This window comes from Mustela nigripes, chromosome 5 (assembly GCF_022355385.1).
Source record: "Mustela nigripes isolate SB6536 chromosome 5, MUSNIG.SB6536, whole genome shotgun sequence".
Lineage (NCBI taxonomy): Eukaryota > Metazoa > Chordata > Mammalia > Carnivora > Mustelidae > Mustela > Mustela nigripes.
Genome location: NC_081561.1, coordinates 100,869,312 through 100,896,812, shown reverse-complemented (window position 1 = coordinate 100,896,812; position 27,501 = coordinate 100,869,312). Strand labels below are relative to the sequence as shown.

Below are 27,501 nucleotides of genomic sequence, written 5' to 3'. Positions count from 1 at the left end.
GAGCCCGATGCGGGACTTGATCCCAGGACCCTGAGATCATGACCTGAGCCGAAGGCAGTGGCTTAACCCACTGAGCCACCCAGGCGCCCGATAGTATTATTTTGATATTATTATTTTGTTACTGAAAACGATGCTTGTCATCTATAAAAACTGTCAGTATGAAAACCTCTAAGTATAACTTTCTAATTTAAAGTGTTTCAAATGGAAAATTTCACAAGAATTTTTAAATTTCTCAGTGTAAAAATGTAAAATTCTTCAACTGGTTTTCAGGAACTTACTGACATCCTGGAAGACAGTATAATTTCAGCTATCAAAATTTAACAGCTTTTGCATGACTAATGAATGGGATCAGAAAAATGATTGCCGCTGTTCTTTAATTATAATGATGTTCATCTTCCATCTAAATCTACGGATTCTTGGGGAATTACCTTTTCAACAATGACAGCTGTTAAAGCCAACCTTCAGATTGTAGTATTGATTGTTAGCTCACACTATTCTCGCTAAGAAAAACTGTTTTTCATGAGAGAAAATTTTGATCATTAACAAATACAATCAACAATATTGTTTGAACTGCATCCCATGACTTTTACTGCTATTCTGTGGACATTTTATGATGCATACCTTTTATTAGTAGGGTAGTATATAGACTGCACTTATTTAAAGCATACACATATTGGAGATATGTGCTCAAGGAATTTTTAAATTATTATTAGGATTAGGGTATGTGATCAAAAAATTCCAGAGATGATTGCACTAAAAAAGCCATGGGGACCAGAGGAAACACGCGTGTGCATGCACACAAGATTTTAAGTCTTTATAATGCTTGAGTCTAAATAACTTTCAACTCAGAAGGCAGATCTCTACTCTAAACATGAGAAACATTAAATTCTATAATCTAATTTTTCAGTGCCTTTTTTCTTATACTAGGTTTTAAAAGTTAAGTTTGCAAATTCCTATCCTTCAAAACCAGCAAAAATGGAGGGAACAAAATCCACCATATTTTCTAAAACTATGGCTTAAATATTGACATCCTTTACCTAGAAACATTCTAGCATGCCTGGGAGTGGAAAAGTTACCACTAGACTGATAAAGAGATACTAAAAATCTAATCTTGCTTCACTGTAAATATAGCAGCATGTTATACTGCTAATATATTTTCTATGGGTTAACATAAATGAGACATAGTACTAAAACTAGAGTCAGAAAAGACAGGAATATTAGCATACCCTTACAGCACCTGAATCTGGCAAAATAGAGACATCTTAAGGTCTGGGCAACATTCTTTATAATCTGTTTTCTCTTCTTATTAGTACTTTAGCCCTTGAAGACATAACACACTTCCACAGCTTCAACTATCACCTCTATGAAAAGATATCTAAAAATCTGCACTTCAAAACTGGCCTTTTGCACAGGGTCAATCACACGGTTCCAAAGCCTTTCTGGAAATTTATGCTTGAATGTCCCAACATCACCTCAAATTTGGCGGCTAAAACAAAACAACAAAAACAATGCTGTCACAAAGTCAATCCACCAATCCATTTCCTTCCCCCAACTTTCCTATTTTTATTAACAAAATACAACTTTGTTGATGACCCAGTATGACAAGAGAACCACCTACAAGTCCAAAACTTAACATTTCACAAAGATAACCTACGTAAATGAAAACCACGCACTTGTGATTCAACTAGATGAAGGGCGACTCTCATACTCAGTTTGGTAGCACTAGAAACAGGGGCAGAATAAAGAATAAAGACGGTGGGGAGGTAAACCTGACCACAGCAAGCCTGGCCTTGAGGTCTCTGCAGGGCTCTGGTTCATGTGGCACTTCGCTCATGCTGGCTGGAACACTGTGATAATGATGCCAAGGGCAATGGCCTGATCCTCATATGGGCCACATAACTCTTGAGTCATGTTCTAGTCCTGGCCAGGCAGAAAGGAAAGGATCACCCTGGACAAGTTCCTTATTCCATCGAAGCCTCTGTGTCTCCATCTGTGAGAATCTATAGATCATAATTCAGCTCAGAGGGCAGCGATGAAAATTAAATGACATAATGCTCCTAGACTTGTACCTGGCCCAATGAAAGAACTCAATACACGTTTACTATTATTATAATTTTGATTTTATTGTTTTTTTTTAAAAGATTTTATTTATTTATTTGACAGAGAGAGAGAAAGAGAGCACGAGAGCACAGGGGGAGTGGCAGGCAAGGCAGAGGGAGAAGCAGGCTCCCCACTGAGCAGGGAGCCCAATGTGGGGCTCGATCCCAGGACCCCGGAAACATGACCTGAGCTGAAAGCAGATGCTTAACCGACTAAGCCACCCAGGAACCGCCTTATAAGTTTTATTCTAAGGCCACTAACCTCATCCTCTGTTCTTTTCCTTAGCAAGCGTGTTCTGCTGGCCACTGGGGATACCCGGACCCGGTACAATTGCAGTCACCGGGCTTTTTTTCTCTGTTCACTCCTTGATTCACTCATTCGTTCATTCCGCCAGGACATTCTGAAGGTCTCGCAGGTGTCAGGCACCAGACCCAGCAGAGGGGTAAACGCTCACCTCTGCCTTACTTCAGCTCACTTCCCAAGTGAGCAGTGAGTTACGGGGAGCCAATATTCAAGCACCGACAGCACCCAGACTTTACTACTTGACTTAAACGTAGGACCCACTCTTTTTGGGACTGTACATTTTAGTAAGACTGAGTTTCCCTTTAAATACTACCATAACCCTTTCTCACTAGCAGCACATGTTCCCTGAGGGATTACTCTGCACCCAGGCTCGTGCTCCCACACACGCTCCTGTCCTCCCCGGGCATCGGGCTGAAGCAGCTGGAGAGCGAGCAGAGCTGACCTCTGAACCGAGGCTTGTCCAGAGCAGAACGGGGTTGGGCAAACAGACACTAGTCCTTGCTGTGTGTTCACAAGAATAACCTTTCGACTCTCCATTCTCTGCCACATACAGGAACTGAGAAAAGGAATGCAAAAGTTAAAACTAGAAAGTGGAACAGGGAGAACACGGGATTTCAGTCAAGGAAAAGAGGAATTAACAAATGTCCCCATGCTATGCCCTCGGACTTAACGTCACTACTGGTGTATTTATTTTAACACCCAGAGTCAATGTCGATTTAAACACCTTTGTTATTGTGAGTCACAGCGGTCTCTCTTTTGGAAATACAGCTTAAGACCAAGATGGTTTATATGTAATTAGGTCCAGTCAGTTCATTTAGCTCCCTAACTGAAACTCGGGCAGGTGTCTGAGTTTATGGTCTATTGCTCTTAGGCTTAAAGAAATAATTCAGAACCAATCAGAGAGAGGGTGCTACTGCCCCACCACTGGCCCAACAATTCTTCCAATGAACTCAGATCTAACTACCATTAATGAAAATGCTACCTGTATGTACTTCCTGACTGGGAACAAGTATTTTCAGAGCAGCTTAGTCAACTCCTTTTCACATTCCAGATCATAGGTTAGTGAGACATTATTTGTTTCTAATTCTTGGCATAATTTTAAAAGATAACCAAGTAGGACAGTACCAGAACTGAATTAAAATTTAAAAGATAGAGGAATCTCTAAAATCTGCCCCCTCGAGCTTAGTAACTGTATTTTTCAAAACCACACTTACATGTTTGATCCCACATGATTCCTCGTTCATGTGAAAACCTAAGGCCAGCATCTCTCCCAACAGCCCCCTCTCTCCCAACTGCACCATCAGGGGTTCCAACAGCCAGAGCTTCCTCCAATTTCCTAGTAACCATGAGGTCACCTCCTCCTTTCCTTCCTTCAGCTGCCAAGTCCTGAAACTGCTACCCCTCCTCTCTTGTCCATTTCTCCCCATTTCTAAAGTCCCTATTGTGCTGCTGGCCATACCTCTCAGGAATTTACTGTCCTACCCACTCCCTTCTAAAGGCAGACAAGAATGTTCTTCTCAAGCACACATCACTATCTTTTCAGAATTTTACAACTCCTCGTTGACTCTTCATAAACATCGTAGAAAGACAGCTACACGGTCTCACGTTCTTAGATTTCCGGAATTGTGGAATCCTGATGTACACCGTCACACATATCGCCATCCAGCCGGAGCACCTCAGCTCACACCCTAGGCCTGTTGAGAACTGAATGAGGCTTAAAATCTCATCTCGCCTCTCAACAGAACACCCCATCATCTCTTTTCTCTAAATTATGCAAAGTTATCTTGTTTGGCTAGACTTCTAGACACACCGGAGTCCAAACACCTTGGTTACATCTTTATTTACTTATATTCTCTGACATTTTATATTTTTTGTAGAGCTTACATAGTATTAGTACATATTAATGTCACTTAGGGTTCTAGATGTATGTGGCACAAATCCCAAGAGAATTTTCCAGATAGTATATACTCACATTGTTGTCTCTGGAGTTTGTCAGAGAAGTACAGATTCTAGCAAGAGGAATGAGTGCTTAAGATTTACTCACACAGGGGCGCCTGGGTGGCTCAGTGGGTTAAAGCCTCTGCCTTCGGCTCAGGTCATGATCTCAGGCTCTTGGGATTGAGCCCCACATCGGGCTCTCTGCTCAGCAGGGAGCCTGCTTCCTTCTCCTCTCTCTCTCTGCCTGCCTCTCTGCCTACTTGTGATCTCTGTCTATCAAATAAATTAAAAAAAAAAAAAAAAAGATTTTTTTTTTTTTTTTCCACACAGGAGGCCTTTGTGATGTGGGAAACAGAAGCAGAAAAAAATTACTAATTTCCTTACCCACTGACGAGCCCTTAAAACAGGCAGAGTGACATTCCTCTAGGGACTCAATTACCTCCACCTGGAGGCTTTGCTAAGGGCAAAGGGCAATCCTAGCCTGACTGACCCCCTTCCCCCAACCAGGATCCTTAAGTCTATTTTAACAATTCCTTTGGAAACTCTATCTCTAAACCGTCCAAGATACAGGTTGACAATCATTCCCAAACATATAGCCCACTGATATACATCTCAAGAAAAGGTCTCAAGAAAAGGTCTTATTACTGGTAATGAATAATCTTTTTCCCAACAACACATAGCCCCTCAAGGTCCTGGAAACCTTGCTACCAAAATTCCTTAGAGACTTAAGCCATCCCTAAACCCCTCTGCAACCTGCAAGTATATAACGACCACACCTCACAGCCCCGGGCAACAGCTCTTTCTGCCTACGGGTCCTGTCCCCCTGCTTTAATAAACCACCATTTTGCACCAAAGACGTCTCAAGAATTCTTTCTTGGTCATCGGCTCCAGACCTCACCCCACCGAACCTCACTTAATATTCTAAGACTTCATCACTTGGGTGGCTTAGTAGGTTAAGTGTCTGCCCTGCTCAGGTAATGGTCCCAAGATCCTGAGATCCAGCCTCACATGGTATTCCCTGCTCAGCAGTGAGTCTGCTTCTCCCTCCCCCTACGCCTCACCCCCTTGTGCACATGCACATGCAGTCTTTCTCCCTCTCTGATAAATAAAATCTTTTTTAAAAAATTTTAGTCACATATAAGAAAACCAGAAAATTAAGAAGATCTTCAAAATGGTACTACCACCTACTTATTTGCCCAACCCAGAAACCTGGGCTTCATCTTTTTAACTCTACCAGATGGTACAATTAATCAAGTCATGGCCTTTCTGCTTTTCAAATTTTTCTTGAACCCATCCACGTTTCTCCATTTTCACTCCCATTAGCCTTTGCCAAGCCATCGTCTCTCGTCTACAGTTTTTATGTGTCTTCTTCTAACCAGATTCACCGCTTTTCACTGAGCAGCTAAAATATTCTTATTAAAGCATAAACCTAATGGCTTCATCTGTCTGTTTAAAAACCTCTCTTCAAAAAACAAACAAACAAACCTCTCAGTAACTTCCCATTATCCTTGAGATGAAAGAAAAAAAATCCTTGCCCAGCCTCCTGCCCCTCCCCCACTCACCCTGAAGCAATGGCTCTCCACCCACAGTACAGCCAGATCACCTCGAGGGCTACTCAAAACAGACCTGTAGAAAGGAGGTGAACCTCAAAGTTTCTCACTCAGTAAGGCTTGGGTGGGGCTCAAGAATTTGCATTATATATCCATAGAATTGAGCATTTTCCGGCCATAAATATGAAGCCCAACCTTGAAACATGCTCAGTGAAAGAAGCTAGTCATAAAGGAGCATATATACTACATGATTCCCTTTATAGAAAATGTCTAGAATGGGCCATTCTATAGACAGAAAGTACCAGTGGGTGCCTCCTGGGGACTGAGGTGGGTGGGAGGCACGGGGGGAAGGGCTAAGGCGTGTGGGATTGGCCTCTGAGGTCCCAACTTCCTCCTGCCGTCTCCCACCTCTCCTTTGCCTACATTTACTTCCTCCCCACAGCCACCGAACCTGTTTCCCTCACCAGGAATGTGGTCTTGCCTTCTCAACATTTAAGTCCTAAACAAACAAACAAACAAAAAACTCAACAACAACAAAAAACATGTAAGTCCTACTCTTCCTACAAGGCCCAACTTCGAGCCCACCACTCACAGTCCGCTCCCAAGTCCGGAGTATCTTCCACTTCCTCTGAACTTGCAGAGAACATGCTACTCAAAGTCCTTTTGAACTAGTGGATTTTGCCTAGTCAAGTAGAAAAGAATTTTAGACATAATTTTAAATTCTGGAGGGCAGGGAACATATGCTACACCTCTTTGACGTTCAAGGACCTTGCATACTATGTCAGCAAATGATAAAGTTGCAAAAACAACGATGTGAAATTGCTGATGCCTGGACCATGGTCCTGGAATCAGTCATTTGTCCTACAATCATTCAATGGCCTGGCCATCTAGTCTTTTGCAAAACAGTAAAACTGGCCACAGAGAAGTCAGTTAAGTGACTAATCCCAAATGACTCACTATGTAAGTAGCAAAAGTCAGGGCTGGAACCCGGATTTCCCAATGAGCAACTCACCACCCACTTCTCCATTCTGCTAAATGACTGACACTTAGGATTTGAGACACCAAGAACTCTTGTCTCATTATATCATCCTGAGTGAAATTACAAAACTTTAAGCTCCACATATTATTTCCAGCAATTAGTTTTAACGTATTAGCAAGGAAACAGCTAAAATTCAAGAATTAAGCATACCAAGAAACAATAATACAATCATGAACCAGAGCTACAAAAACAAAAGGGAAGAGGAAAAAAAAACCCACGGACACTTCATATATTGAAATTATCGGATATAAATTATAAAATAAGTATATTTAGTAAGTCCAATAAAAGAAAAGTTAGTGGCAGATGGGAGTCTCAGCCAACTAACACTTTCCAAATCTTCTAGAGAGGACATGAGTCAGCCTACATAACCACACATCAATGCTGTCCAAAGTCCAAATAAGACTCCATATTATAAGGTCATCAACACCAGGACAAAACCACAAAGGGCACATACCTTTTCCACTCAAAGAAAATGCAAAGGGACCATATGTACTCTCCTTCCTTTCCTTCAGGTACAGGTATAGGCACTGTATGATTATCACAAAAGCTACTTTGGGCCAAAGACACCAAAGTGTTTACAAATCCCAAAAGGAAAGGACACCCACAATCTGACACACAAGGTTTAGAATGTATACATTAAATTAAAGTTTCAAAGGGGCAATTACCCAGTTCAAAATCATGGCTCAAGGGCAAGTGAATAGAAAAGGTATCTAACTAGAGATAAACAGGCAACTGAAAGACAAAAAGTATAGAAACAAGCTAAATGACATTAACACCTCCTTCTGAAAGTTACTCCCATCTCAAAAATATCTACTGGACCGCCTCTCCTGACTTCCCAGTCCATTCTGCTCTACCTGGAGACTTTCATTCATGCATTGTGAAAAAAGATTGAGAATGAGGTCCAAGATGTGTCAGACTCCCTGAAAGATCTCACAAACCAGTCTGCCTTCACGTTCCATCTGAACTATGGCTAGTCCATCTACTTCCCCACCACACACACTAAATTCAGTCTGATCACAGCCTTGGTGCTTCTTTAAGCATCAGTGGTAAAGGATCAGTTTGCTGTTGTTCTCATGTTAATGTTCCAATCTGTCACAGACTGATACTTGCAGAAAATAAATTTCTAGAGAAACAAATTAACAAAAACATAGAAAGAGAAGATTAGGGGTGCCTGGCTGCCTCACTCAGTAGAATGTGGGACCCTTGATCTAGGGGTCATGAGTTCAAGGCCCAGACTGGGTGCAGAGTTTACTTTAAAAAAAGAAAAAAGAGAGAGAAGCCTAAAGTTTTTATTACTATAACTTAAAAAACCCCAAACTCATAAATTACTGTGTAAACTTACTATAAAAGTTCCTAAATGATTACCTTCAATTGCAGCGCTAATATCAGCAACAAAGTTTGGTCCATAAGTCATACTCCGAGTAGCTCTACTCCAAGACTGGCATTTGTGGAAACTGACTGGGTCTTTATGTAAATGCTTCCTCCATTCCCATACTATCCACACTTCCTATACAAGTTCTATTTATTCTTCACAGCCTAGCCCCAAATCCACACTGTGCTCAACCATGCCTACCCAGTGGTTCTCAATGGGGAATAACTTTGTCTCCCATCAGAGACATTCGTTAATATCTATAGATATTTTTGGTTCTCACAACCAGGTGGTATTACTGGCATTTAGTAGGCAGTGGCCAGAGATGATGTGAAACATCCTACAACACACAGAAAGCCGTCCACAACAGTCAACAGTATCAAGGCTGAGGAAGCCTGACTTGCACCAACCACTGCCTTCCCAGAGCATCTCCTTCATCAGAGTCCCATCATACTCCTAGTCACTGCCAACCCAGCAAAGAATGACACACAGCCTGGCACGGTTTTGTAACAGCTGCACGTATTTGCGATGTTCCCCAACTCAGCCATAATTCCTCTGAAGACTGAAGACCGTGAGAGAGCATCACATCTGCATCCCCAGTGGGATTCAGGAGGGTCTCTTCGGAGGAGCTGCTTATCACATACCTGTCAGCTAATCTGTCTCCTTCCCCACCTGCTAGATGTGATGTAAACAGCTCTAACTAATTTCACCACCAACACAAGTATAAAACTACTTTCGTCTGCATTTAAAAAAAAACTTGTTTGCATTAAAAACAACAACAAAAAAAGAACAGGAGCACCTGATTGCTTCAGCTAATACACATGTGACTCTTAATCTCAGGGTCATGAGTTCAAGCCCCACATTGGGCATAGAGCTTACTTTAAAAATTAATTAACTATTAATTAATTTAATTTAAAAAACAACAACAACTTGTATTACTTATCAATGTGAGGCCATAATAAAACCTTAGCAAATGGAATGAAAGATATGGTTGATTTGATTTTATTGTTTTTACATTTTTTGTCAAGACTACATGTTTACTTCCTTAAAGAAAAAAGTCAGTCAAGTATAAAATATGAATTTAGGATGCCACGATTTTACAAGACTAGAATTGAAAGTTTTACACAATGGCTCACACACGTGCCGCCTGTTAATGAGATAATACTTTGCAGAAAAGCTGGTCTAGCAAAACTTGCTCTAATAGTCAAAATCCTCTGCAGTAAGGAGGAAATCCTGCTGAGGACAGTATTTTCCACAGGCAAGAATTACTGTTACTGGCCTTCATCCAAAGGCCATGCCTTTATCAATGGCTGGAGATGCTACTCTGTACATAGTGTGTTTTTGAATATGTTGTTCCCATTTCTGCATCAGTTAATCCTCAATTGTGTGGAAAGTGATCCTAAGAGATGATCTGGAAACTACTTCTACTTACATTTGAAAAGTAATTTGAGGGACAGCAGATCATTTTCACAATTACATTTTATGAGGCATCATATAATTAGCTCACATTTCCTTTGTAGGCACAAACTGATACCTCTAAGAGAAAGTCTGGATGCTCTTTTATTTTCTTTTTTAAGATTTCATTCATTCATTCATTTATTTCTGTCAGAGAGAAAGAGAGAGAGAGAGAGCACAAGTAGGGGGCGCGGCAGGCAGAGGGAAAGCAGACTACCTACAAGGAGCCTGATATGGGGGCTCAATCCCAGGGGGTCATGACCTGAGACGAAGGCAAACACCTAACTGACTGAGCCACCCAGGTGCCCCTGAAAGTCTGGATGCCCTTACCAGCATTCTATGGACCCATTCTGCCTTGGACTGGCCACATCCTCAGCTTAATCTTCTGACCTTGGGCTTCTGAGCAAATCTACGCGCCTTGTCTGCTAAAAACTCTCACCCAGCTTCAGCTAGACACGTGGTTCTGTTTGGATCTCACACAACTGCCAGATAAAATGAAGTCTTGAGGAATACCTCCAACTTCTGGTGCTTCCACCTCAACTCTCTCTGTATCTTTAGCCATAAAATTCTCCATTCCATCTTGACTCAAGAGAGTTAAGTGGGGAAATTAACAAAGGAGAGAGAGAGAGAGAATATGCTGGGAGCCAGCACAAAGAAAAATTAAAGTCTTCTTTAAAAGGTCAAGGAGTCATTGTTTACTCACAGGTTTTTATGAGACCTTGTGGAGGCCTTGCAATGTGCTAGGCTGTCCTAGGAACTACAGGAACACAGGTGACAAAACAAGGCCTCTAATTTGATGCAGTGCATTGTCTAACGGGGGTGGGGTGGAGACAGGGCTTGCCAACCATGAACTTCCGTATGAAACTGGCAGTCACGGAGAGGTGCCTATAGGGCTAGGCAGGACTCTGTGGGGAAGTGTGGGAGGAAGGGGGGCCTTCATGAAGCTCAGGGACGTGTTAAGCAAAGAACAAAAGCACAGTGCCAGAAATATAAAAAGAAGGAATATAATAAATCAAACAGCTCTGAGGATAATGGGGGAAAGGCGCCTACAGGTAGGGATTATACCTAAAGGTAGGGAGAAAGAAGGTGGAAGGCAAAAGAGGAGTCTAACAAGGGGGACAGAGGTAGGAGCAAGTAAGTTACCTTCTCCTGGAACTGGAGATTGTGGTTTTCTGTATAACTGAAGCACATCCCTTCAAACACAAATTTATTTTTACCTCATTTTAAACTAATTTTAGTTCAGAAATCTTTCTAAAATGCACTCCATGTGTTCCTGCATTGTTCAGCAGAGCACGTCAGAGCAAAACATGCCCAACCTGATTCAATCTGTTCTGGATGAAGAATCATCATTATAATCCATTTTTGTACTTTGATGTGGTGCACTGGCATTCTCAGAGTCACTTATGTATAAAAATCTGCTGTTTTACCCTATACCAACTACAGCCTGAAACTGGCTTCTGGAAGTCTCTCGTTCTGCCTCCAGGAGAAAGCTGGTACTTCTCAGAGCTTCCCTTTGCCCTCAGTGGAGCGGAAGACAGCTGTGGCCGGTTTCACTCAGCTGTCTGAGGTAAGGCTCTGAAGGCCAGCCCCCTGCCCAGCCCCCCAGTATATGGAAGAGCCAACTGCCCCTCAGAGGCCCCTCTGCTTCCTTCCAGGTCTCCAGCGTCATTCCACACAGGCGTTCTAGAATTCTTATATCTGAGCAAGAGAAGGAATAGTATAATACAATCACCTCTCATAATATGCATTCTTCATGCCACTTATTTAAGAAGCAGGAAAATACAGGTATTGTTGCTTTTTCAAAGTTCACAGTATGCCACTTCACTTTTATATAAAAGGCCTACATTAGTACCTATTTTCACTAACTGAAAAAAATCCAAAGAGGATTTTCACCTTGATGTAAAAGGCAAAAAATAGCATTCAGCATTTGTTTGGCAGCAAGCCTTTATAGAAGTAGAGTGCTCCCCAGCAGCGGGAGTGGAGCCCCCAAGCTCCTTCCCTGGAACTACACTCAGCAGCTCAGCTTCAAGCCTCCGCAGCTTTGAACTGTGTCTCATAATGCTTTATCTCTATTCATTGTACGCATCTGTTAGCAAGATGAGTCTTCAGGTATCAAAAAAGCCTAAGAGAGGTTATCTTCTTGGGTTTGGGAACACTCAACATTGTTTTCATATAAATGAACGATAACTGCTTCTTTGCTTGATGGCATTTTGGCTTATGAAAAGTTTCACAGGAATGTTCTACTTCTGGGTTGCAGGGGAAACCTATAAATCATGTCCCTCACAGCCTTTTATGTTTTCCAGGGCAGACTTCCGTGTATGGGCTCCATGCTGGTCCCACTCTGGCATGGTCCTGAACTCTTGATAAGCTCAATATTTGTGATGTGGAAGCTGTAGAAACAATATCTCTTTTTCATTCATTCAGCAAGTGCTACATGCCAAGTTCTTTAAAGGAAATGTGGAGGTATAGAAAGCTGTGACCTCAAAGAACTTGGAACTTGCAGTTCAAACAACCTGGGTACAAAATAATTAAAACCAAGGGTGGAACGTGTGGAGGCCCCAGGATAGCAGTTCCATTGGCTGCACCATGTTGGCCTGGAGAAGCAGAGTCCTCCCAGTTTGGAGGGAGGAGGAGAAAGGGAGGGCCGTGGGGAAGACTTCACTGGCAAATCGTACAGGCTTCAAAGAAAGGAGGGGAATCTGGTCACAATGCAGGGTGAGCACAGGCAGAGGGGATGTTAGGAGAAAAGGCATAGAAGGCAGAAGGTAAAAAAAGCCTGGTGTATTTATATAGTAGTCAAAGGAACAGAAAGAGAAAACGCTGCAAAGGTAGGTCAGATTCAGATCACAGAGGGCCCTAAATGCCAGGCCAAAAAGTTAGGCCTTGAAGCTGTAAGCGTTGGGAGCCAATGAAGTTCTTCTAAGCTCTCTGAACCGAACACACAGACTTAATCTTGTTAAAAAGATGAAGCCCTTTTCTCCCCTTTAATGGAAAAGGAATTCAAAAAGTCAATTATTAATCATCTCCTCCCTGTTAATTATCTCTTAAAAACCAAGCTCGCTATTAAAAGGGCCCCATGGAACTAACTAGACAGCCTCCATTTGTCTAGCTCTCACACTATGGGAACTACTTATCCGTAGAAAAGGAGTCATCTAGTCTAAAACAAAGGGCAGCACAGACATACAAAGCAAATTCATTCTTTTGATGAAAAATAACAGGAAGGGTGACATCTATTCCAGGCCACAAGCTCATATAAAATATTTTGTGGAAAAAAATAAACTCTCTTCCACTGGCCACTTGTATTTTAGTGAAATTTTCTAGAACAGCCACCTTCCCAAGAGGATGCTATTTTTCCATCTAGCTCTGGTATGACTTTCTTTGTCCTCATCCAAATAAACACATCTGCCCCTGAGACTTACCTACGAGATAGATCATTTTCGCATTACATTCCATGGGACTCTGTATTACCCTCTGTTTTCCATGTTTACCTTTTATCCTCAGAATAGGAGTTGTATGGGAGGGGAAAGGATCATGCCATGTACCCAATCTGCATTCTGAATACGACTAAACACTGTGAAATAAAAAGTACTCATAAACATAGGAAAACAGATTAACCCGATCAATTTCCAAAATAGATATCCCTAAATAGATAACCCAATTCTGTGTTAATCATATTGGTTCATATGTAGACTAGAAGAAAAAACTTAAAAACTCAAAGCTAGAAGAGTTCTTCAAAGGATGGCTCTCAACTGGTTCTTAAAAAGCATCAACATTATTAGTCGTTAGAGAGATGCAAAGCAAAGCCACACGGAAATACCACCTCACACCTACTAAAATGCCTAGAAATGAGAAGACAGACAATAACAAGTGTTGGTGGGGATGTAGAGGAACTGGAACCCTCAAACCTTGCTAACAGGAATATAAAATGGAACAACCACTCAGGAAGACAGCTTAGCAATTCTTTACAAAGTTAGACATACAGTTACCATATGAACCACCAATTCTTCTCCTGGTCTATATCCCAGGGAATTGAAAACATGATCACACTAATGTTCCCAGTAGCATTATTCATAATAGACCCAAAATTAGCACAATCCCAAAGTCCATCAACTGATGAATGAATGAACAAAATGTGGTATTCATAATAGACCCAAAATCAGCACAATCCCAAAGTCCATCAACTGATGAATGAATGAACAAAATATGGTATATTGATGCAATGGAATATCATTCAACCATAAAAAGAAATGAAGTACTGATACATACAATAACATACACGGACTCTGAAAACATTATGCTAAATAAAAGAAGCCAGACACAAAAAGCTATATATTATGGGATTCCATTTATGTGAGAAGTCCAGAACAGGCAAATCCATAGAGAAAGGAGATCAGTGGTTGCCAGGGGCTGGGGGCAGGAGGGAATGGAGGTGACTGCTAATGGACATAAAGAGGTAAGGTTCTGGAATTAGATATGGCAATAACAGAGGAAGTATATTGAAACCCAATGAAAGGTACAACCGGAAAGGATGAATTTTATGGTACGTGAATTATATCTCAACTAAAAACAACAATAATAGCCTGAGGAGAAACCTGGAGCCCAGAAAAGCTTAGTTTCTTGTCTAAAAACAGAAAGCTGATTAAACGGCAGCAAAAAGTGTGGGGGGAGAGCACCTGGCTGGCTCAGTCGGTAGAACACGTGACCCTTCATCTCTGGGTTATGAGTTCAAACCCCATGTCAGACACAGAATTAACAAAAAAGAAAAAAAGTGTCATCACCAGAACCAGACTGTCTCCCAACTCCCAATGCACTGTTCTAGAAATACAAGGGCAGTCAGTGCAGACCTGAATTTAACAGCTCACACCTCATCAGAAGGGAAAGATGAATCAAATGATCTCTTTAGTTCCTTCCGGTTTTAAGGCAATCTTTGTGAGCATTTTCCTCTCTGCTACTATAGATTAGAGCAGGGGTTCCCAACCAGGTGCGATTTTGGCCCCTAAGAGACATCTGGGAATATCTGGAGACATTTTTCATTGCCACAGCTGCGGGCAGGGCATACTACAAACACCCAGTGAGTAGAGACCAGGCACGGTGCTCAGCATCTGCAATGCACAGGACAAGCCCACAATAAAGATTTACCCACACCAAAATGACAACAGTGATGCCGCTGATGCAACCTCACTTAGGGTATGATCAAGTTCATTTTTAAGGTTTTCCAGGAAGTTCTGTCCTGGAGTATAATGACTCCAAGCAGCAGGTCAGAGATCAGAGTGACTGAGAGGCCAACACCAAGCACAGACAGGAAATAGACACTTTTTACTTCCCATAACTATTAGTTTCCACAGGAGTGGAAATGCCCATAGAAGTCAGATTCAAACGCCCATAGGAGTCAGATAGTTAACATAAATTAATGAAGCCAAAAATCACCGAATAACTATTTAGGACTATTATTTCCACCTTTCCACAAAGAAACTTTCACTGGCTTCCAGTCTTCATGAAACACATAGAACCCTCTTAATATAATCTTGTAGTTTCCCACTTTTGATAAACATACATGCGACAAATACTTTGTACTATAGGAAAAAGAATGGCACAAGCTCAGAAACAAGAAGCTCAGAGTTGGGAAGACAGCGGGAATGGTAGGGGGTATGGAGACCCCCAAGAGCGCATGCCCTGATGAAGGGACCACCACTAATCGACTCTGATGCAGCCAGGCCATGATGGAGAAAGGCACTGGGGTCAAAGAGATCTACAGATGTCTCAAGAAGGCAGGAATTCTAGATTGTATGTGTGTGAGAAAATCATTCCCCAGGATTTAAAATCTTTGCTCAAAAACATTTTAAAACACTGTGTTACCTCAAAAGAGAAGGGGTTCTAGCCTCTGCAACTCAACTATGACCTCTAGCCTACACAGACCCTAATAAATACAGATGTGTTCCATTTAACTCAGGACCCATTCTCTGGCTAGAACAATAATTTTTTTCCCTTAATTAAATCTGAATAGCTTATTTAGAGTTGAAAATTCACAAAGACCAGAGAACTAGTATAGACTTAAATATAAATGAAATTTATAATACTATTAATGGCTGCCTCGTCATTAAGTTCCAACAACTTTACAAATGGGGATACTGAGATCCAGAGAAGTTCAAAGACCTGCTATGCCATCTTGCCACTGACAACACCGGAGCCATAATTTGAACCCAGGTCATTATACTCCTAAAGTTCACCTTCTTTCCACTTACCATCTTATTTATATCACATAAATGTCTTCTACAAAGCATAGCTACAAGGCTCTCTCAGTAAATTACATGTCAAGAATCTGATCTTAGAGAGAGAGAGATGGCTGACAATATGGAAAGCACAAAAATTACAAAATTATTAAATGGGTCAGATGAGGTGAATGAATACCCTCCTACTTCTATGGGTCCTTCCTGCCTTCCTGTGCACGTTGACTGCATCTTTCCCTCTACAGACAGTGGAAGTCTGCACTCCTACAGGCCCTCTGTCCCTCCCCTACAACCACTAACAGCCCTGCCTCTGGTCCCCCACTTTCTACCCACTCTGGCACTGAACTCCCACAGTAGGCTGCAATATACTAATAAACTCTTTCCACCCAAAAGGACACATTCTTTACAGGGTAGAAAACAGGGAATGATGAGCCTGTGGAGAAAATGTCTCCCAAGAACAGAGGATCCCGGATGGAAAGAATGAGAGAACACACTTCTACCACTACCACCATTTGTCCCAGTAGATCTCATGGTGACCCAAAGATCTCAAGGGATTAATTGTCTCTGTCCTGGACCTCATCCCCACCAACCTTTTCTTCTCCTGTATTACCCCATGAATTTCCCATCCCATCTTGCTCCCTCTAGCTCAACACAACTACTCAGCTCTACTCTATCACACAAACGAAGACAACTGCATTTAAGGTAAATCATACATTTGGTTTCAGGACATCCAACAAAACATTCAACAGTGTCTTCAAAGACCATCTCCATTTCTCTCTAACCTCTCTAACCTCTCTCTAACCTCGACTCCTTCTTCTGGGACATGGCCATTGGGAAAATGGATGACACAGACGTAGTGTCTGTACCTTCTGGATTCTATGACAAGGCAAGGTATTTGAAATTTCTGAGTTTCATTTTCCTATTTTGCTAGAGAGAGTAAAGGAGGGTGGGAATGAATATGAATGGCTTCCAAGCCAAGTTCCTTTGAGGAATACAAAAAACAAACATAAAGCCTTGAGTACGTCCCGCACACGGTGTGAATGAGAGTTGTCGTTTCCATTACTATCATAATCTTTATGAAATATTAGCTTTCCATTTCAACCCGTATTTCTTATATCTCTTACCAGTCTCTGCAGCAGCAAAGTCATTGCATAAAGTCATTTCACATGCCAAGGACACTGCAGCTATAGTCACCTGCTCCACAGCTGAGTGGGGACCCCTGGAACTGCTCCTCTCTCCTTCACTTGAACTCACACCCTGTTATCCAAGCCTATTTCTGAGTCCGCAAGACCCAGCTTCTAGCTGGCCTCTGAGCAGGGGCTTTTCTTGTGAGTAACGTGAGATAAAAGTACTGGACACAAAATCTTAAGACAGGGAGGAGTTCAAATCTGGAGTCTTTGAATTGAATGATCCTAGGCATGGCACTTAATCACCCTGTACCTCAATATTCTCATCTGAAAAATGGATATAATAAACAGTTTGTAGAGGCATCCTTATGATTAAATATCTTGTAGGAAAAAACCTGCCATATTCTGGGCACAGCAAAACACTAACTGTTCACCTGACCTTCCAGGGCTCTAGGCTCAGCAAGGCTGAGCAAGGCTCAAGGTAGACAGGCTCAAGGCTCAGCAAGGTAGACAGTCATACCTGACAGTCCGCCTATCCCAGTATCTTTCTCCCCTTCTCCCACAAAGCCCCAACCTCTTTTGCCACCATCCGCCTGCCCAGCTGCCACCTAGGAAAGCTTCCCACAAATGTTTAGCAAGCATCAAAGTTCAGTGTTCAGCTTCACAGTCACGATAATCAGTTTCTTCACTCACCTTCATTAAACACAGAGATCCTGGCCCTTCTCTACCGCCCTCCCCCTAGATCTGGGGTGAGATGTTTGCAGAGGATACTGTCTGCCCATCAGTTCAACTTGATGTCTCCCATTTCTTTCCCCTTTTGCTCCCAGACTCAAAATACCCTACGTTCAGTTATGCAAATCTGAAAGAGCCTATGACAGGGCTGGCAAATACATGGCATAAACCCTGGTCCTCCCTGCTCTGGAGCCAGGTCAGACATCAACAGTCAATCACACTGTTTGTTTCCCAGCTCATCCCAGCCAGAGCTCCAAAACCCCTCTCCCAGCTTCACCATCCATCAGTCAAAATTGTCATCCGGGATGAAATCTACTTGCTAAGCACAGGAAGCCTGACATCAAACCAGGACTCTAAATTCATGTACTAGGACAGCAAAGAATAGTGACCAATTAACTGCACAGTAGTAAGCATTCTGTACGTATGAATAAATATGGCTTAGGGCCTCATGCATGACATGCTGTGTACCTATAAAAGGTTCATAAATTAATTATAATTAATTAATTAATTAGAGTTACAGAGCTCTAAGTGATTTATTTGGGGGAATGACCTCAAATTGTAATACTCTTATTATTTATTTAATTCAAACTTCAGTTAAAAAAAATCTTTATCCTTAAATTTACTAAAAATTTGAAAATTTGGCTTAGGAAGTACTATATACTATACTTTTTTTTTTTTTTTTACTGTTATTACTACTTGCTGCTATTGATAAGGATATATCAGAAACAACAGGTAATATGCACTGAGTTCTTACTATGTACCTGGCACTCTGCTTAATACCTCCTATGGAAGACCTATTCATTCAGTTCTTAAAGCAGTCACATACAGAAGGTACGGTTCCCATTCCATTTTTACAAATGAAAAGTCTCAGGTTACTTGTCTAAGGCCATGTCCTTTAGCAGCGGCAGAGCTAGAATCTGGACAGCCCCAGCCTTAAATGTGAGACTATACTGCCTTCCAATGAGAGATAATCCACGGATGGGGCAAAAGTAGGTGCTTGGCTTCAATATAAGCTAACTCCAGAATTAAATAAACCAGCAAATGTTCAACCCAAATACTTTGGCTTCTAAGTAGTTTATTTATCATAAAAGGTCAGCACAATCCAAAACTCCCATCAATAGGGGATCCAGGCTTGTGGAAGTGGCCAATTCCCATTCAAAGAACCATCCTAATGAATGTAATTTCTAAAGCAGAGAACCAGTAAGCTTCAAATCACATGGGAATGTCATGAATGAAGAAGACCATACTCCCACTCCTTTTGTAGCACCAAAAGGAAAGCAAAAGAACTCAAAAGCTTACGTTGGTTGTGTTGCTTTGGGTTTTCTGTTTTGTTTGGATTTGTTTTCAACATAGGATTGGTATGCAGTAATAGTTGCTGACTTTAACTATACTTGCATTTACCAAATACCACCCACTGACCTGTCAAGCAAGTCACTTAATTGGGTCTCTCTTCTTCTCAACCTTCTACTCCCAAATCCACTAGGCCCAAGCTGACAAAATGCCAATTCCAGATCCGAGCCATCGCTGGTAGGGAATAGAAAACACATCTTGAAGTACCGAAAACCCTTTGCCTGCACTCACAGCCAGCATTTCATTTCCGGCTTCAGGAGCTCTGAAGCCATGTTGGCAGAGAGCCCACGAAGGTCCGGCAAGGAGGCAGACACACCCTGATGCACACCACACCCTGCCCTTCCACTTTCGGGGGTCAGTTCCAGGAAACACCCTTTGGGGTGTTTCCAGGTACTGAACAGCCCAGAAGAGTTCAATCCCTTCAGGAATAAATAAACTGTCAGTGGTAACAGAAGGAACCAGACCCAGGGGACCAAACACATTATTCTAGTCTCCAGGGGCTGCCCCAGCCTGAAAGGACCTGTGCTTGTTGGTAGGGGGCCGCCTACCTGCCACTTCTAGTTCAGCTATCAGTCCTACTACAAAGCTGCGTCAAGAGCCCAGAAGGCACTTTCCTAGGTTGATTTCTTTTTAGAGTTCAGAAAAAAAATAATCAAATGTAAAACAAATAACAACACTTTGAGTTACCAAAGTTCAGTTCCTCAGTAATTAGTCAGTGCTGGCAGATAAACTCAGATAAGCCTATTTTTAAAAGAGGACAGATAAAAGGGAGGCTGCAGGGCCTCAAACGACATTGCTGGGCTGCGGCTGCTTGTTGACTTCTGATCTCCAAACCTACCTCTCCCGGCCCCACAACCACCTCCCATTCCAAGCAATACTGATCACTACTGGGCTCAACAATCACTCAACAGAAAGGCTCAATGACTTACTTACTTACTTTCTTTTTTTTTTTTTTTTTAAGATTTTATTTATTTGACAGAGAGTGAGAGAATCTCAAGTAGACCCTGCTGAACACTGAGAGGAAATCGGTCCCACATTTAACCAGCTGAGCCATTCACGTGCTCCTCAGAGACATGGTTTTAAACAACTAGAAAAAGGACCACCAAAAAACAATTGTATATAATCAGAAGTGGATCTTTTCCATGAAATAGTAATAAGCATTTACCATGTCCCTATTTCATAGGAAAAAAAGGCCTTTTCACTAAATTTCTAATTTGTAAAGCTAAGGTCCTTTTTCACATACTGAATTAGACAGTGTAACGAAAGCTAATCACAGAAAAAGAAAGTATATGGGAATGTAATTTGAATCAGAATAACCTGCTGCTAGCTAACTATGCAGCTACTGTAGCCCCCATTAAAGCAATTCCTACTGAAAATTTGCTGAAACCCGAAAGGATCTCCTTTTGAAGTTAGAGTTTAGAGGGTGACTTTAAAAAAAACTGAATTAGCAATTAAAGTAATAACTTCTTGATCCCATTTTTAAAATCTGCATTTCAAAATAAAGTATTTTAAACTTTCATGTATACTGACCATAATTCACACTAATTTTTATTTTTAAAAGTGAAACATTTTAACGTAAAACATTAAAAATGAAACATTTTAAAAGTGAAACACTCACTAAGAAGCTAGACTCTTTCTCTTCTGTCATCTACTTCTAACTTCACTGAAAAAACAACCAACCATTTTTTATAAATTAAACACAAAAGGGCACCTAGGTGGCTCAGTTGGTTAGGGTTAGGTGCCTGCCTCTGGCTCTTGTCCTGGAATAGAGCCCCATGTGGCTCCCTGCTGAGCAAGGAATCTACTGCTCCCTCTCCTTTTTTCCCTCCCCCACTCCTGCGCAATCTCTCTCAAATAAATTAAAATCTTAAATAAATCATGAAAAAAATCTAAACAAGTATTATTTAATTTGGTATCTCATACTGCTGCGTATTAAACTGGTTTTTTTTTCCACTATAGTTGTTTTCCTTTTGTTTTGACAAAAAAAAATTGAAAAAACACACAAAAAGAGATTCAACTAGTCTTAAATTCCTGCAATGTGGAAACCACATTATATTCCATATTATAAATACTTATCAAAATTTCATTTTCTCAAATAAACAGAAATCTTTACTAAAAGTATCCCAATACAAATGGATAAAAAGCCCCTAGTTTTTTAAGAATCCATGTCCTTGATTAATATTTTTAAGTTTAAAATATTAAGGTAGAATGAGAAAATATCAAATTTGGGAAATAATAAAATGAACTAGAAAAACTGAGGTCAGGTCTTCAGTTGGGATAGTGCTAATCTCTCTTCCTAACAATAGAACTTATACATTAACTGCAATTCCATACAATTCTATAACCAAAAGCTAACTTTGAGATTCAGAAAATGTGCCTGTAGTCTTCCCAATTAAAGGGGGAAATTCCATTAATTAGTGTTTCTATTTCAACCCTTCTGTATTGTTATGAGTTGAATGCGCCCCCCAAAATGTTGAAATCCTAATCCCCAGTACCTATGAACGTGATGTGACTTTATTTGGAAATAGGATCTTTGCAGATGATCAATCAAGATGAAGTCATTAGGGTAGGCTCTTTTCAACAGGGCTCTGTCCTTATAAAAAAGGAGAAATCTGTGCACTGTGAGAGACACAGACCCAAGGAGAACACCATGTGAACATAAAGGTAGATGTCAAAAATGATGTATCTACATGGCAAGGAATGTCAAAGCTTGTCACCAAACCATCAGAAGGTAGGAGGAACGGAACAGTCTCCCTCCCAGCCCTAAGGAGGAAGCAACCCTGCCAACACCCTGATCTAGCTTCCAGAACTGTGAGACAAATTCCAGTTAACCCCCCAATTTTGGACCTTTGTTAATGGCAGCCTTAGGAAATTAATGCACTTGCCTTCCCTTACAATCACATCCTTGTTCCTACACCCCCCACTTACTCTTGCTTCTCCTGGTGATTTCTTACATGCTCTCACCTCCCTAACCTCACTCCACACCCTCACTAGCCAATGCTCTTCAGCATCGTTTCTCATGAAGGGTACCTCCGCCATTCTCATGGGGGACTGTCCAGCACACTACAGGATGTCAAGCATCCCTGGTATTCTCATTCCCCCAGGGTATCACGGTGCCCACAGAGGAGAACTGCTCTGGAACCTGCCAGCTGGAGTCTGACTTAGTCTCCCACCATCTACTGTGTCTGATCTCTTCAGGGCAGTTAACTTCAGCTTCTCCATCTGTAAAATGGGAACAAATAACCACCTTGCCCTGTGACTCTGAAGCTTCACTGAAGCCTCTTCACTTAAAGAGGCTAAGCAGGTGTGCCTAGGTGGCTCATTAAATGCTGGCTTGGGGGGGCGTCTGGTGGCTCAGTGGTTTGGGCTGCTGCCTTTGGCTCGGGTCATGATCTCAGGGTCCTGGGATCGAGCCCCACATCGGGCTCTCTGCTCCGCAGGAAGCCTGCTTCCCTCTCTTTCTCTCTCTCTCTCTGCCTGCCTCTCTGCCTACTTGTGATCTCTGTCAAATAAATAAATAAAATCTTTTAAAAATAAATAAATAAATAAATAAATAAATAAATAAATGCTGGCTTAGGTCATGATCTTGGTGTCCTGGGATAGAGCCCAGGTTGTGCTCAGTAGCGAATCTGCTTGTCCGGCTCCCTTGCCCTCTGCCCCTCTCCTTGGCTCATGCTTGCTGACTCATGCGCATGCCTGTGCACTCTCTCAAAAAAATAAAATCTTAATAAATAAATAAACAGGCTGATGACGCAGGCTTACCCTCACCAGCTTCTTCTGGCATTAGAATCACATAGGGAATTACTGCCTATTAGTCCATTCTACATGGTCATATCCTGACTTTAGCTGCCGTGGAATTCCTTGCCAGGGCCTCCTCACACAGCAAAGCTTCACTGAGTACATTCTGTGGAGCTGCAACAGCTTCACTGGTTATTACATGTTCAAAATAGCTACGTCATGCCAACTAGTAGGGTATGCCTTCTACAGCTGCAAAGATCCAGACAACTTTGGGCATAGTCTCTATGAGTTCCACCGGCTACTCTCATCCCCACTTGAAAACAGAGCAGCAGCCCTGGGCAAAGCTCTATGTTCTCCAACTTTGCTTCCAATTTCTTTGTATCTTTTCCTCCCAGTGATGGTCCCTCTCTAATAACCAAGGATATACCACTCATTTCACCATGCTCCATGTGAACACTGCCCAAGCTCACATCAGCCCTTCATTCTCCTTTTTAAATGGTTTGTGTCCCAGGTCTTTGACCCGTAGTTAGCACTGATGTGTTCCATAAGGCCGGCGTTTAAGTCTTTCCCCAGCCCTCACATACACCTACCACCTAATAGCACCTAACACAGAGCCTGGTACTTAACAGGCTTTCAGTGACTGATGAGCACAAGAGTCAATTAGGGGATGAATGAATGCATTGCTGAATGAACAGAGGAATGAATACATTCAGGAGTCAGGAGATCTAGTGTCCATTTAAGCCTTCCTTAGCTCTGCAGTGACTGATATAAATGACCCCAGGGTAAGCCACCTGATCTCTATGCCCAGATTTCCATCTCTGTGAATTTTAGGTGGTTGGATATCTCGAGAAAACCACTTTAGGTTTTTTTCCAGCTCAACTGAGCCCAGAAACTTTAACAAAGAGTGAAAGATTGTATTTCTTTTTCTGAGACATTTTAGTCAAGGCAAGCACAGGGGTAAGGAATTTTCTAAAATCACATACCAGGGATCCCTCCCTGCCAGAGAGTCCCTTGTTACTTGGGGACAAAAGGCTCCAGACAGCATACAAGCTGCAGATACTGAAGACATCTCTGAAATGCTGAGCACTGCAGAGTTTGTTATCATGGGCTTCTTGCAGGAACTGAAAGTCTACCCCGTCTTCAAAGAGGTCCACAGGGACACTGGTGGCTTGCCCTCTTCTACCCAAAACTCCTCCCTTTCCAGCCTGAACAAGGTGGGCCCTGCACTCTCTTCTGGGCTCCAAATCTAACTCAAGTCCTTTCTCTGCCATCTGCCTAAGGCTCCCACATGCATATTTTATGATTTCTGGCACATTTCCTCCTTATCTAACATCCTGCAATGTATCCCTCTGCCCCTACATTATTTCTATTTCTGATAATGTGTTCTGAAAGAGGCAAGTGTCCTTGAGGTATACTTTATTACTGGTGGTTTTGGCTTTCCTATCTTATCTCCCCACTCAGTCCTCACCTAAATTTCTTGAGGGCAGAGGCCACATCCTCTATTCTGCTCCAGTTCCCCACAAGAACAAGGACCAAGCTGCGCAAGCAGCAGATCCCTAGAAAATACTTGTTGCATGAATAAAATAACGAATGAATGAAATAATTGGCGGACTTCAATTTTTCAAATTTAAAGTCGTATTATACTTCCTGAATAAAGTTACCAGGACACCCCTTTCCAGGTATACAACCAGAGTAAATAAAATTTTAAAATGGCACTTTAGAAATACACTATTTTCTGAGGACTGAAATAAATGTCCTTCACTACAATATGAACGAGAGCAACATTATCAGCTGTGTAAGAAATCTGCTTTTTAGGTATCCATAGCATAATAATGTAGCATTTTACTTCCTAGTAAAAGCAGATTTTACCTGGAGCTGGGGCAGATAGCCCCTTGGTGTTAATTATTCCAAATATCACTGTTATGTGTTGAAGCTGGAAAATTCAGGGAAGTCAGACAAGATAGGAGGATTTTTCTCTAAATACATTGTTTAAATCTCCGGCTGAATGGGGCAGAACACCTTTTTGGAAATACCATCGACTCACTTAGCAAAGTCAATTTCTAGTTATGTTCCTTCCTTGTGGTTTAATAAACTTCAGCTAGAACCAAACTGATTTGGAAATCAAATTATTTGTTCTCCCACGCACTTGCTAGTCACAGTTGGTCACCAAATAAAACAGCACCAATGGTCAACACAACTCTGCTAGAGGGAAAACATTACGGCTATGCCATCAAAGCTTAATGTAGCTTAATTCTATAAGCCCCATTAACGTCCCCAGGCCAACACTTAACCTAAACAACTTCATTATCTCTTAGAAAGCATTACTCTTGCATACCACCATATTCTTATCATCACCGAAAGTATCAACATTACACTATTACAGAAAAACTACGTATTAAGGTAAGAGATAATTGTAATTGGAGGGACTTACTGACTGAGGATTGAGAACTAAAAAAGTGAGGTCCATTAAAATAGACAATTACTATTTATGGACAGAACAAATTATGTCTTCCAGCTCAAATCAAACCCTGTCAGAACACATACTACCAGGCAGGGCAGTGAGAGAAGCTGAGACATCACAATAAAACACCAAAGGACAAGAATAAACTCATTTTGAGGCTAATATGAATACATCTAAAGTGGGGGGGGGGGGACGCTGTTACAAGGATTTATCCACATTTACACAACTGATGAAATCAGAACAGGTTAAAGCTAGAATGTAATGCTGAGTCTCATATCATAACCCTTCATTCTACAGAAGAGAAACTCAGGCAGGGATGGAGCCCCTTCTCCAAACTTTGGTCTCTGAAGTCCAGATTCATGTGCAAAACACGTAACCGTAAATTTAAAAATTAAAAAAGGTCATAGGCAGACAAGAAACACTTGTTAATGGATTTGAGGACATAGAGATCCACAATTCCAGAACTATCTTGGTATATTACCTGCTCACAGGATAAGCCAAGTAATTACCTAAAGTTTTTACTTTGACTTGTCCATCATAACCTAGGCTTCTTAATACTACAGATCAGCCCTTCCATAATCAATAAAATGCTCTTACAACAATTATTGAAGCATACAAGTTGGTGGTGAAACCAAAAGCTTTGGAGCATTCCTATGAAGAAGTGCATTTGAAAAAAATCTATCCACAAAATAATATGGGTTTCCTGACACATGAAGTGTAGTTCAATGGGGAAATCTGTAAAGGACAGGTATGACTAAGCAACCACAAATAACCAGAAATACCAAAACTATCAGGAGTATGGGGACACCACACGCCTGCATATAAAGATAAGGTGGAGTTTCCCATCTATTGTTCCTAATGAAAAAGAGGTCTTTTTTGTACTACAGTGTTGACTTCTTTTTAAATAAAAAGTCTCTTCTTTTTAAATAAAAAGTGGTTTTTAAGGATTTATAAATAATATTTTATTCCATCTTCCATCCCACCTGCTTCAGAAACAAATTTGGTGACAATCTGGTTGTTGCTGGGCAGACAACTGACCAGATCAAATTTAAACAATCAATATAGCACTTTTGATGTATCTGATTATGTATCTCACCAAGGAACCCCTTAAATCTATAGTTTAACTCTTACTAAGGAAACCAAGTCTTAATAATCATGTAAAACATGTCTTCCTCTGTGGGCTATCAAGTTTATTACTGATTTTTTCCTTACAGTTGGACACCTCGTTATTTAACTTCACTTCTTCAAAAAAAAAAAAAAATCAAACTAAGCAAAATAGCTTAAAATAATTAGAGAGACAACAATTTATTCATCCTCAAGATGAAATTGACCATGGCACTACAAACACACACATTTATATAAAGATGTAAAAATATTCTTAGCATCCAAGGCAGGGAAAAAAAAAAAAAAAAGACAAAACAAAATCCGAGCACGACAGGACAAACCCAGTCCACAGTTCTATTTGCGCAGGTATAAGACTAAAGAAACATACTGGGTGGCGAGGAAGGGAGGGGGGAGAGCAATTGCTACTTAAACTTGTTTCATTCAGGAGCTAGGTAGCTAAGCAGCCTAGATAAAAGCGGTTTATACAAAATATAACCAGGCTGAATGTCCCAAATCGGGAAGAACTAACACTAAGGGAAACGGGACCCCCGGGGCTCTCAGACTCCCCCTTCCCCAAATTCCCGAGCCACACTCCTGGAGCTGGGGGCTGCCCGAGGACTCCATTTTCCCGCAACGCTGTCTCCCTCGCACGGCCTGTGGGTGAGCTGGGGTCCCCCACCCACCTTTGCTCCCCGCCCTTTTCATTGTTGTGCAAGTGTGATGGATCACCTGCCCGGTGCGGGTTCCCGCGTCCGGACGCGCTGCGCTCCGAGACGCGCAGGGGCGAGCGGGGCGCGCCTCCCGCAGGACCCGCGCCTGGTGCCCGCGACCCCCGGAGACCCGATCCCGGCCCGCTGCCAGCCCCCGCAGTGCTCACCGCCACGAAACCCGAGGAGGAGGCGATGAACACGCGGATCACCATCCTCTCGCACGCCGGGACGGGCAGTCGGCTCCCGCGGGCTCAGGGCTGGCGGGGACGCGGAGGCAAAACTCGGCTAAGAGCCGCCA

General features: G+C 41.8%; 1 protein-coding gene across 2 annotated transcripts in view; it reads right to left on the bottom strand.

The window, feature by feature from the left end:
* Positions 1-27,495, bottom strand: part of SH3BGRL2 (SH3 domain binding glutamate rich protein like 2) — a 76,146-nt gene extending 48,651 nt beyond the window's left edge. For both annotated transcript variants that reach the window (XM_059400974.1, XM_059400973.1), the window contains exon 1: positions 27,371-27,495. In XM_059400974.1, the coding sequence (XP_059256957.1) occupies positions 27,371-27,415 (45 nt within the window). In that variant the 5' untranslated portion in view covers positions 27,416-27,495. The remainder of the gene's footprint in view (positions 1-27,370) is intronic.
* Positions 27,496-27,501: the final 6 nt, after the last annotated feature.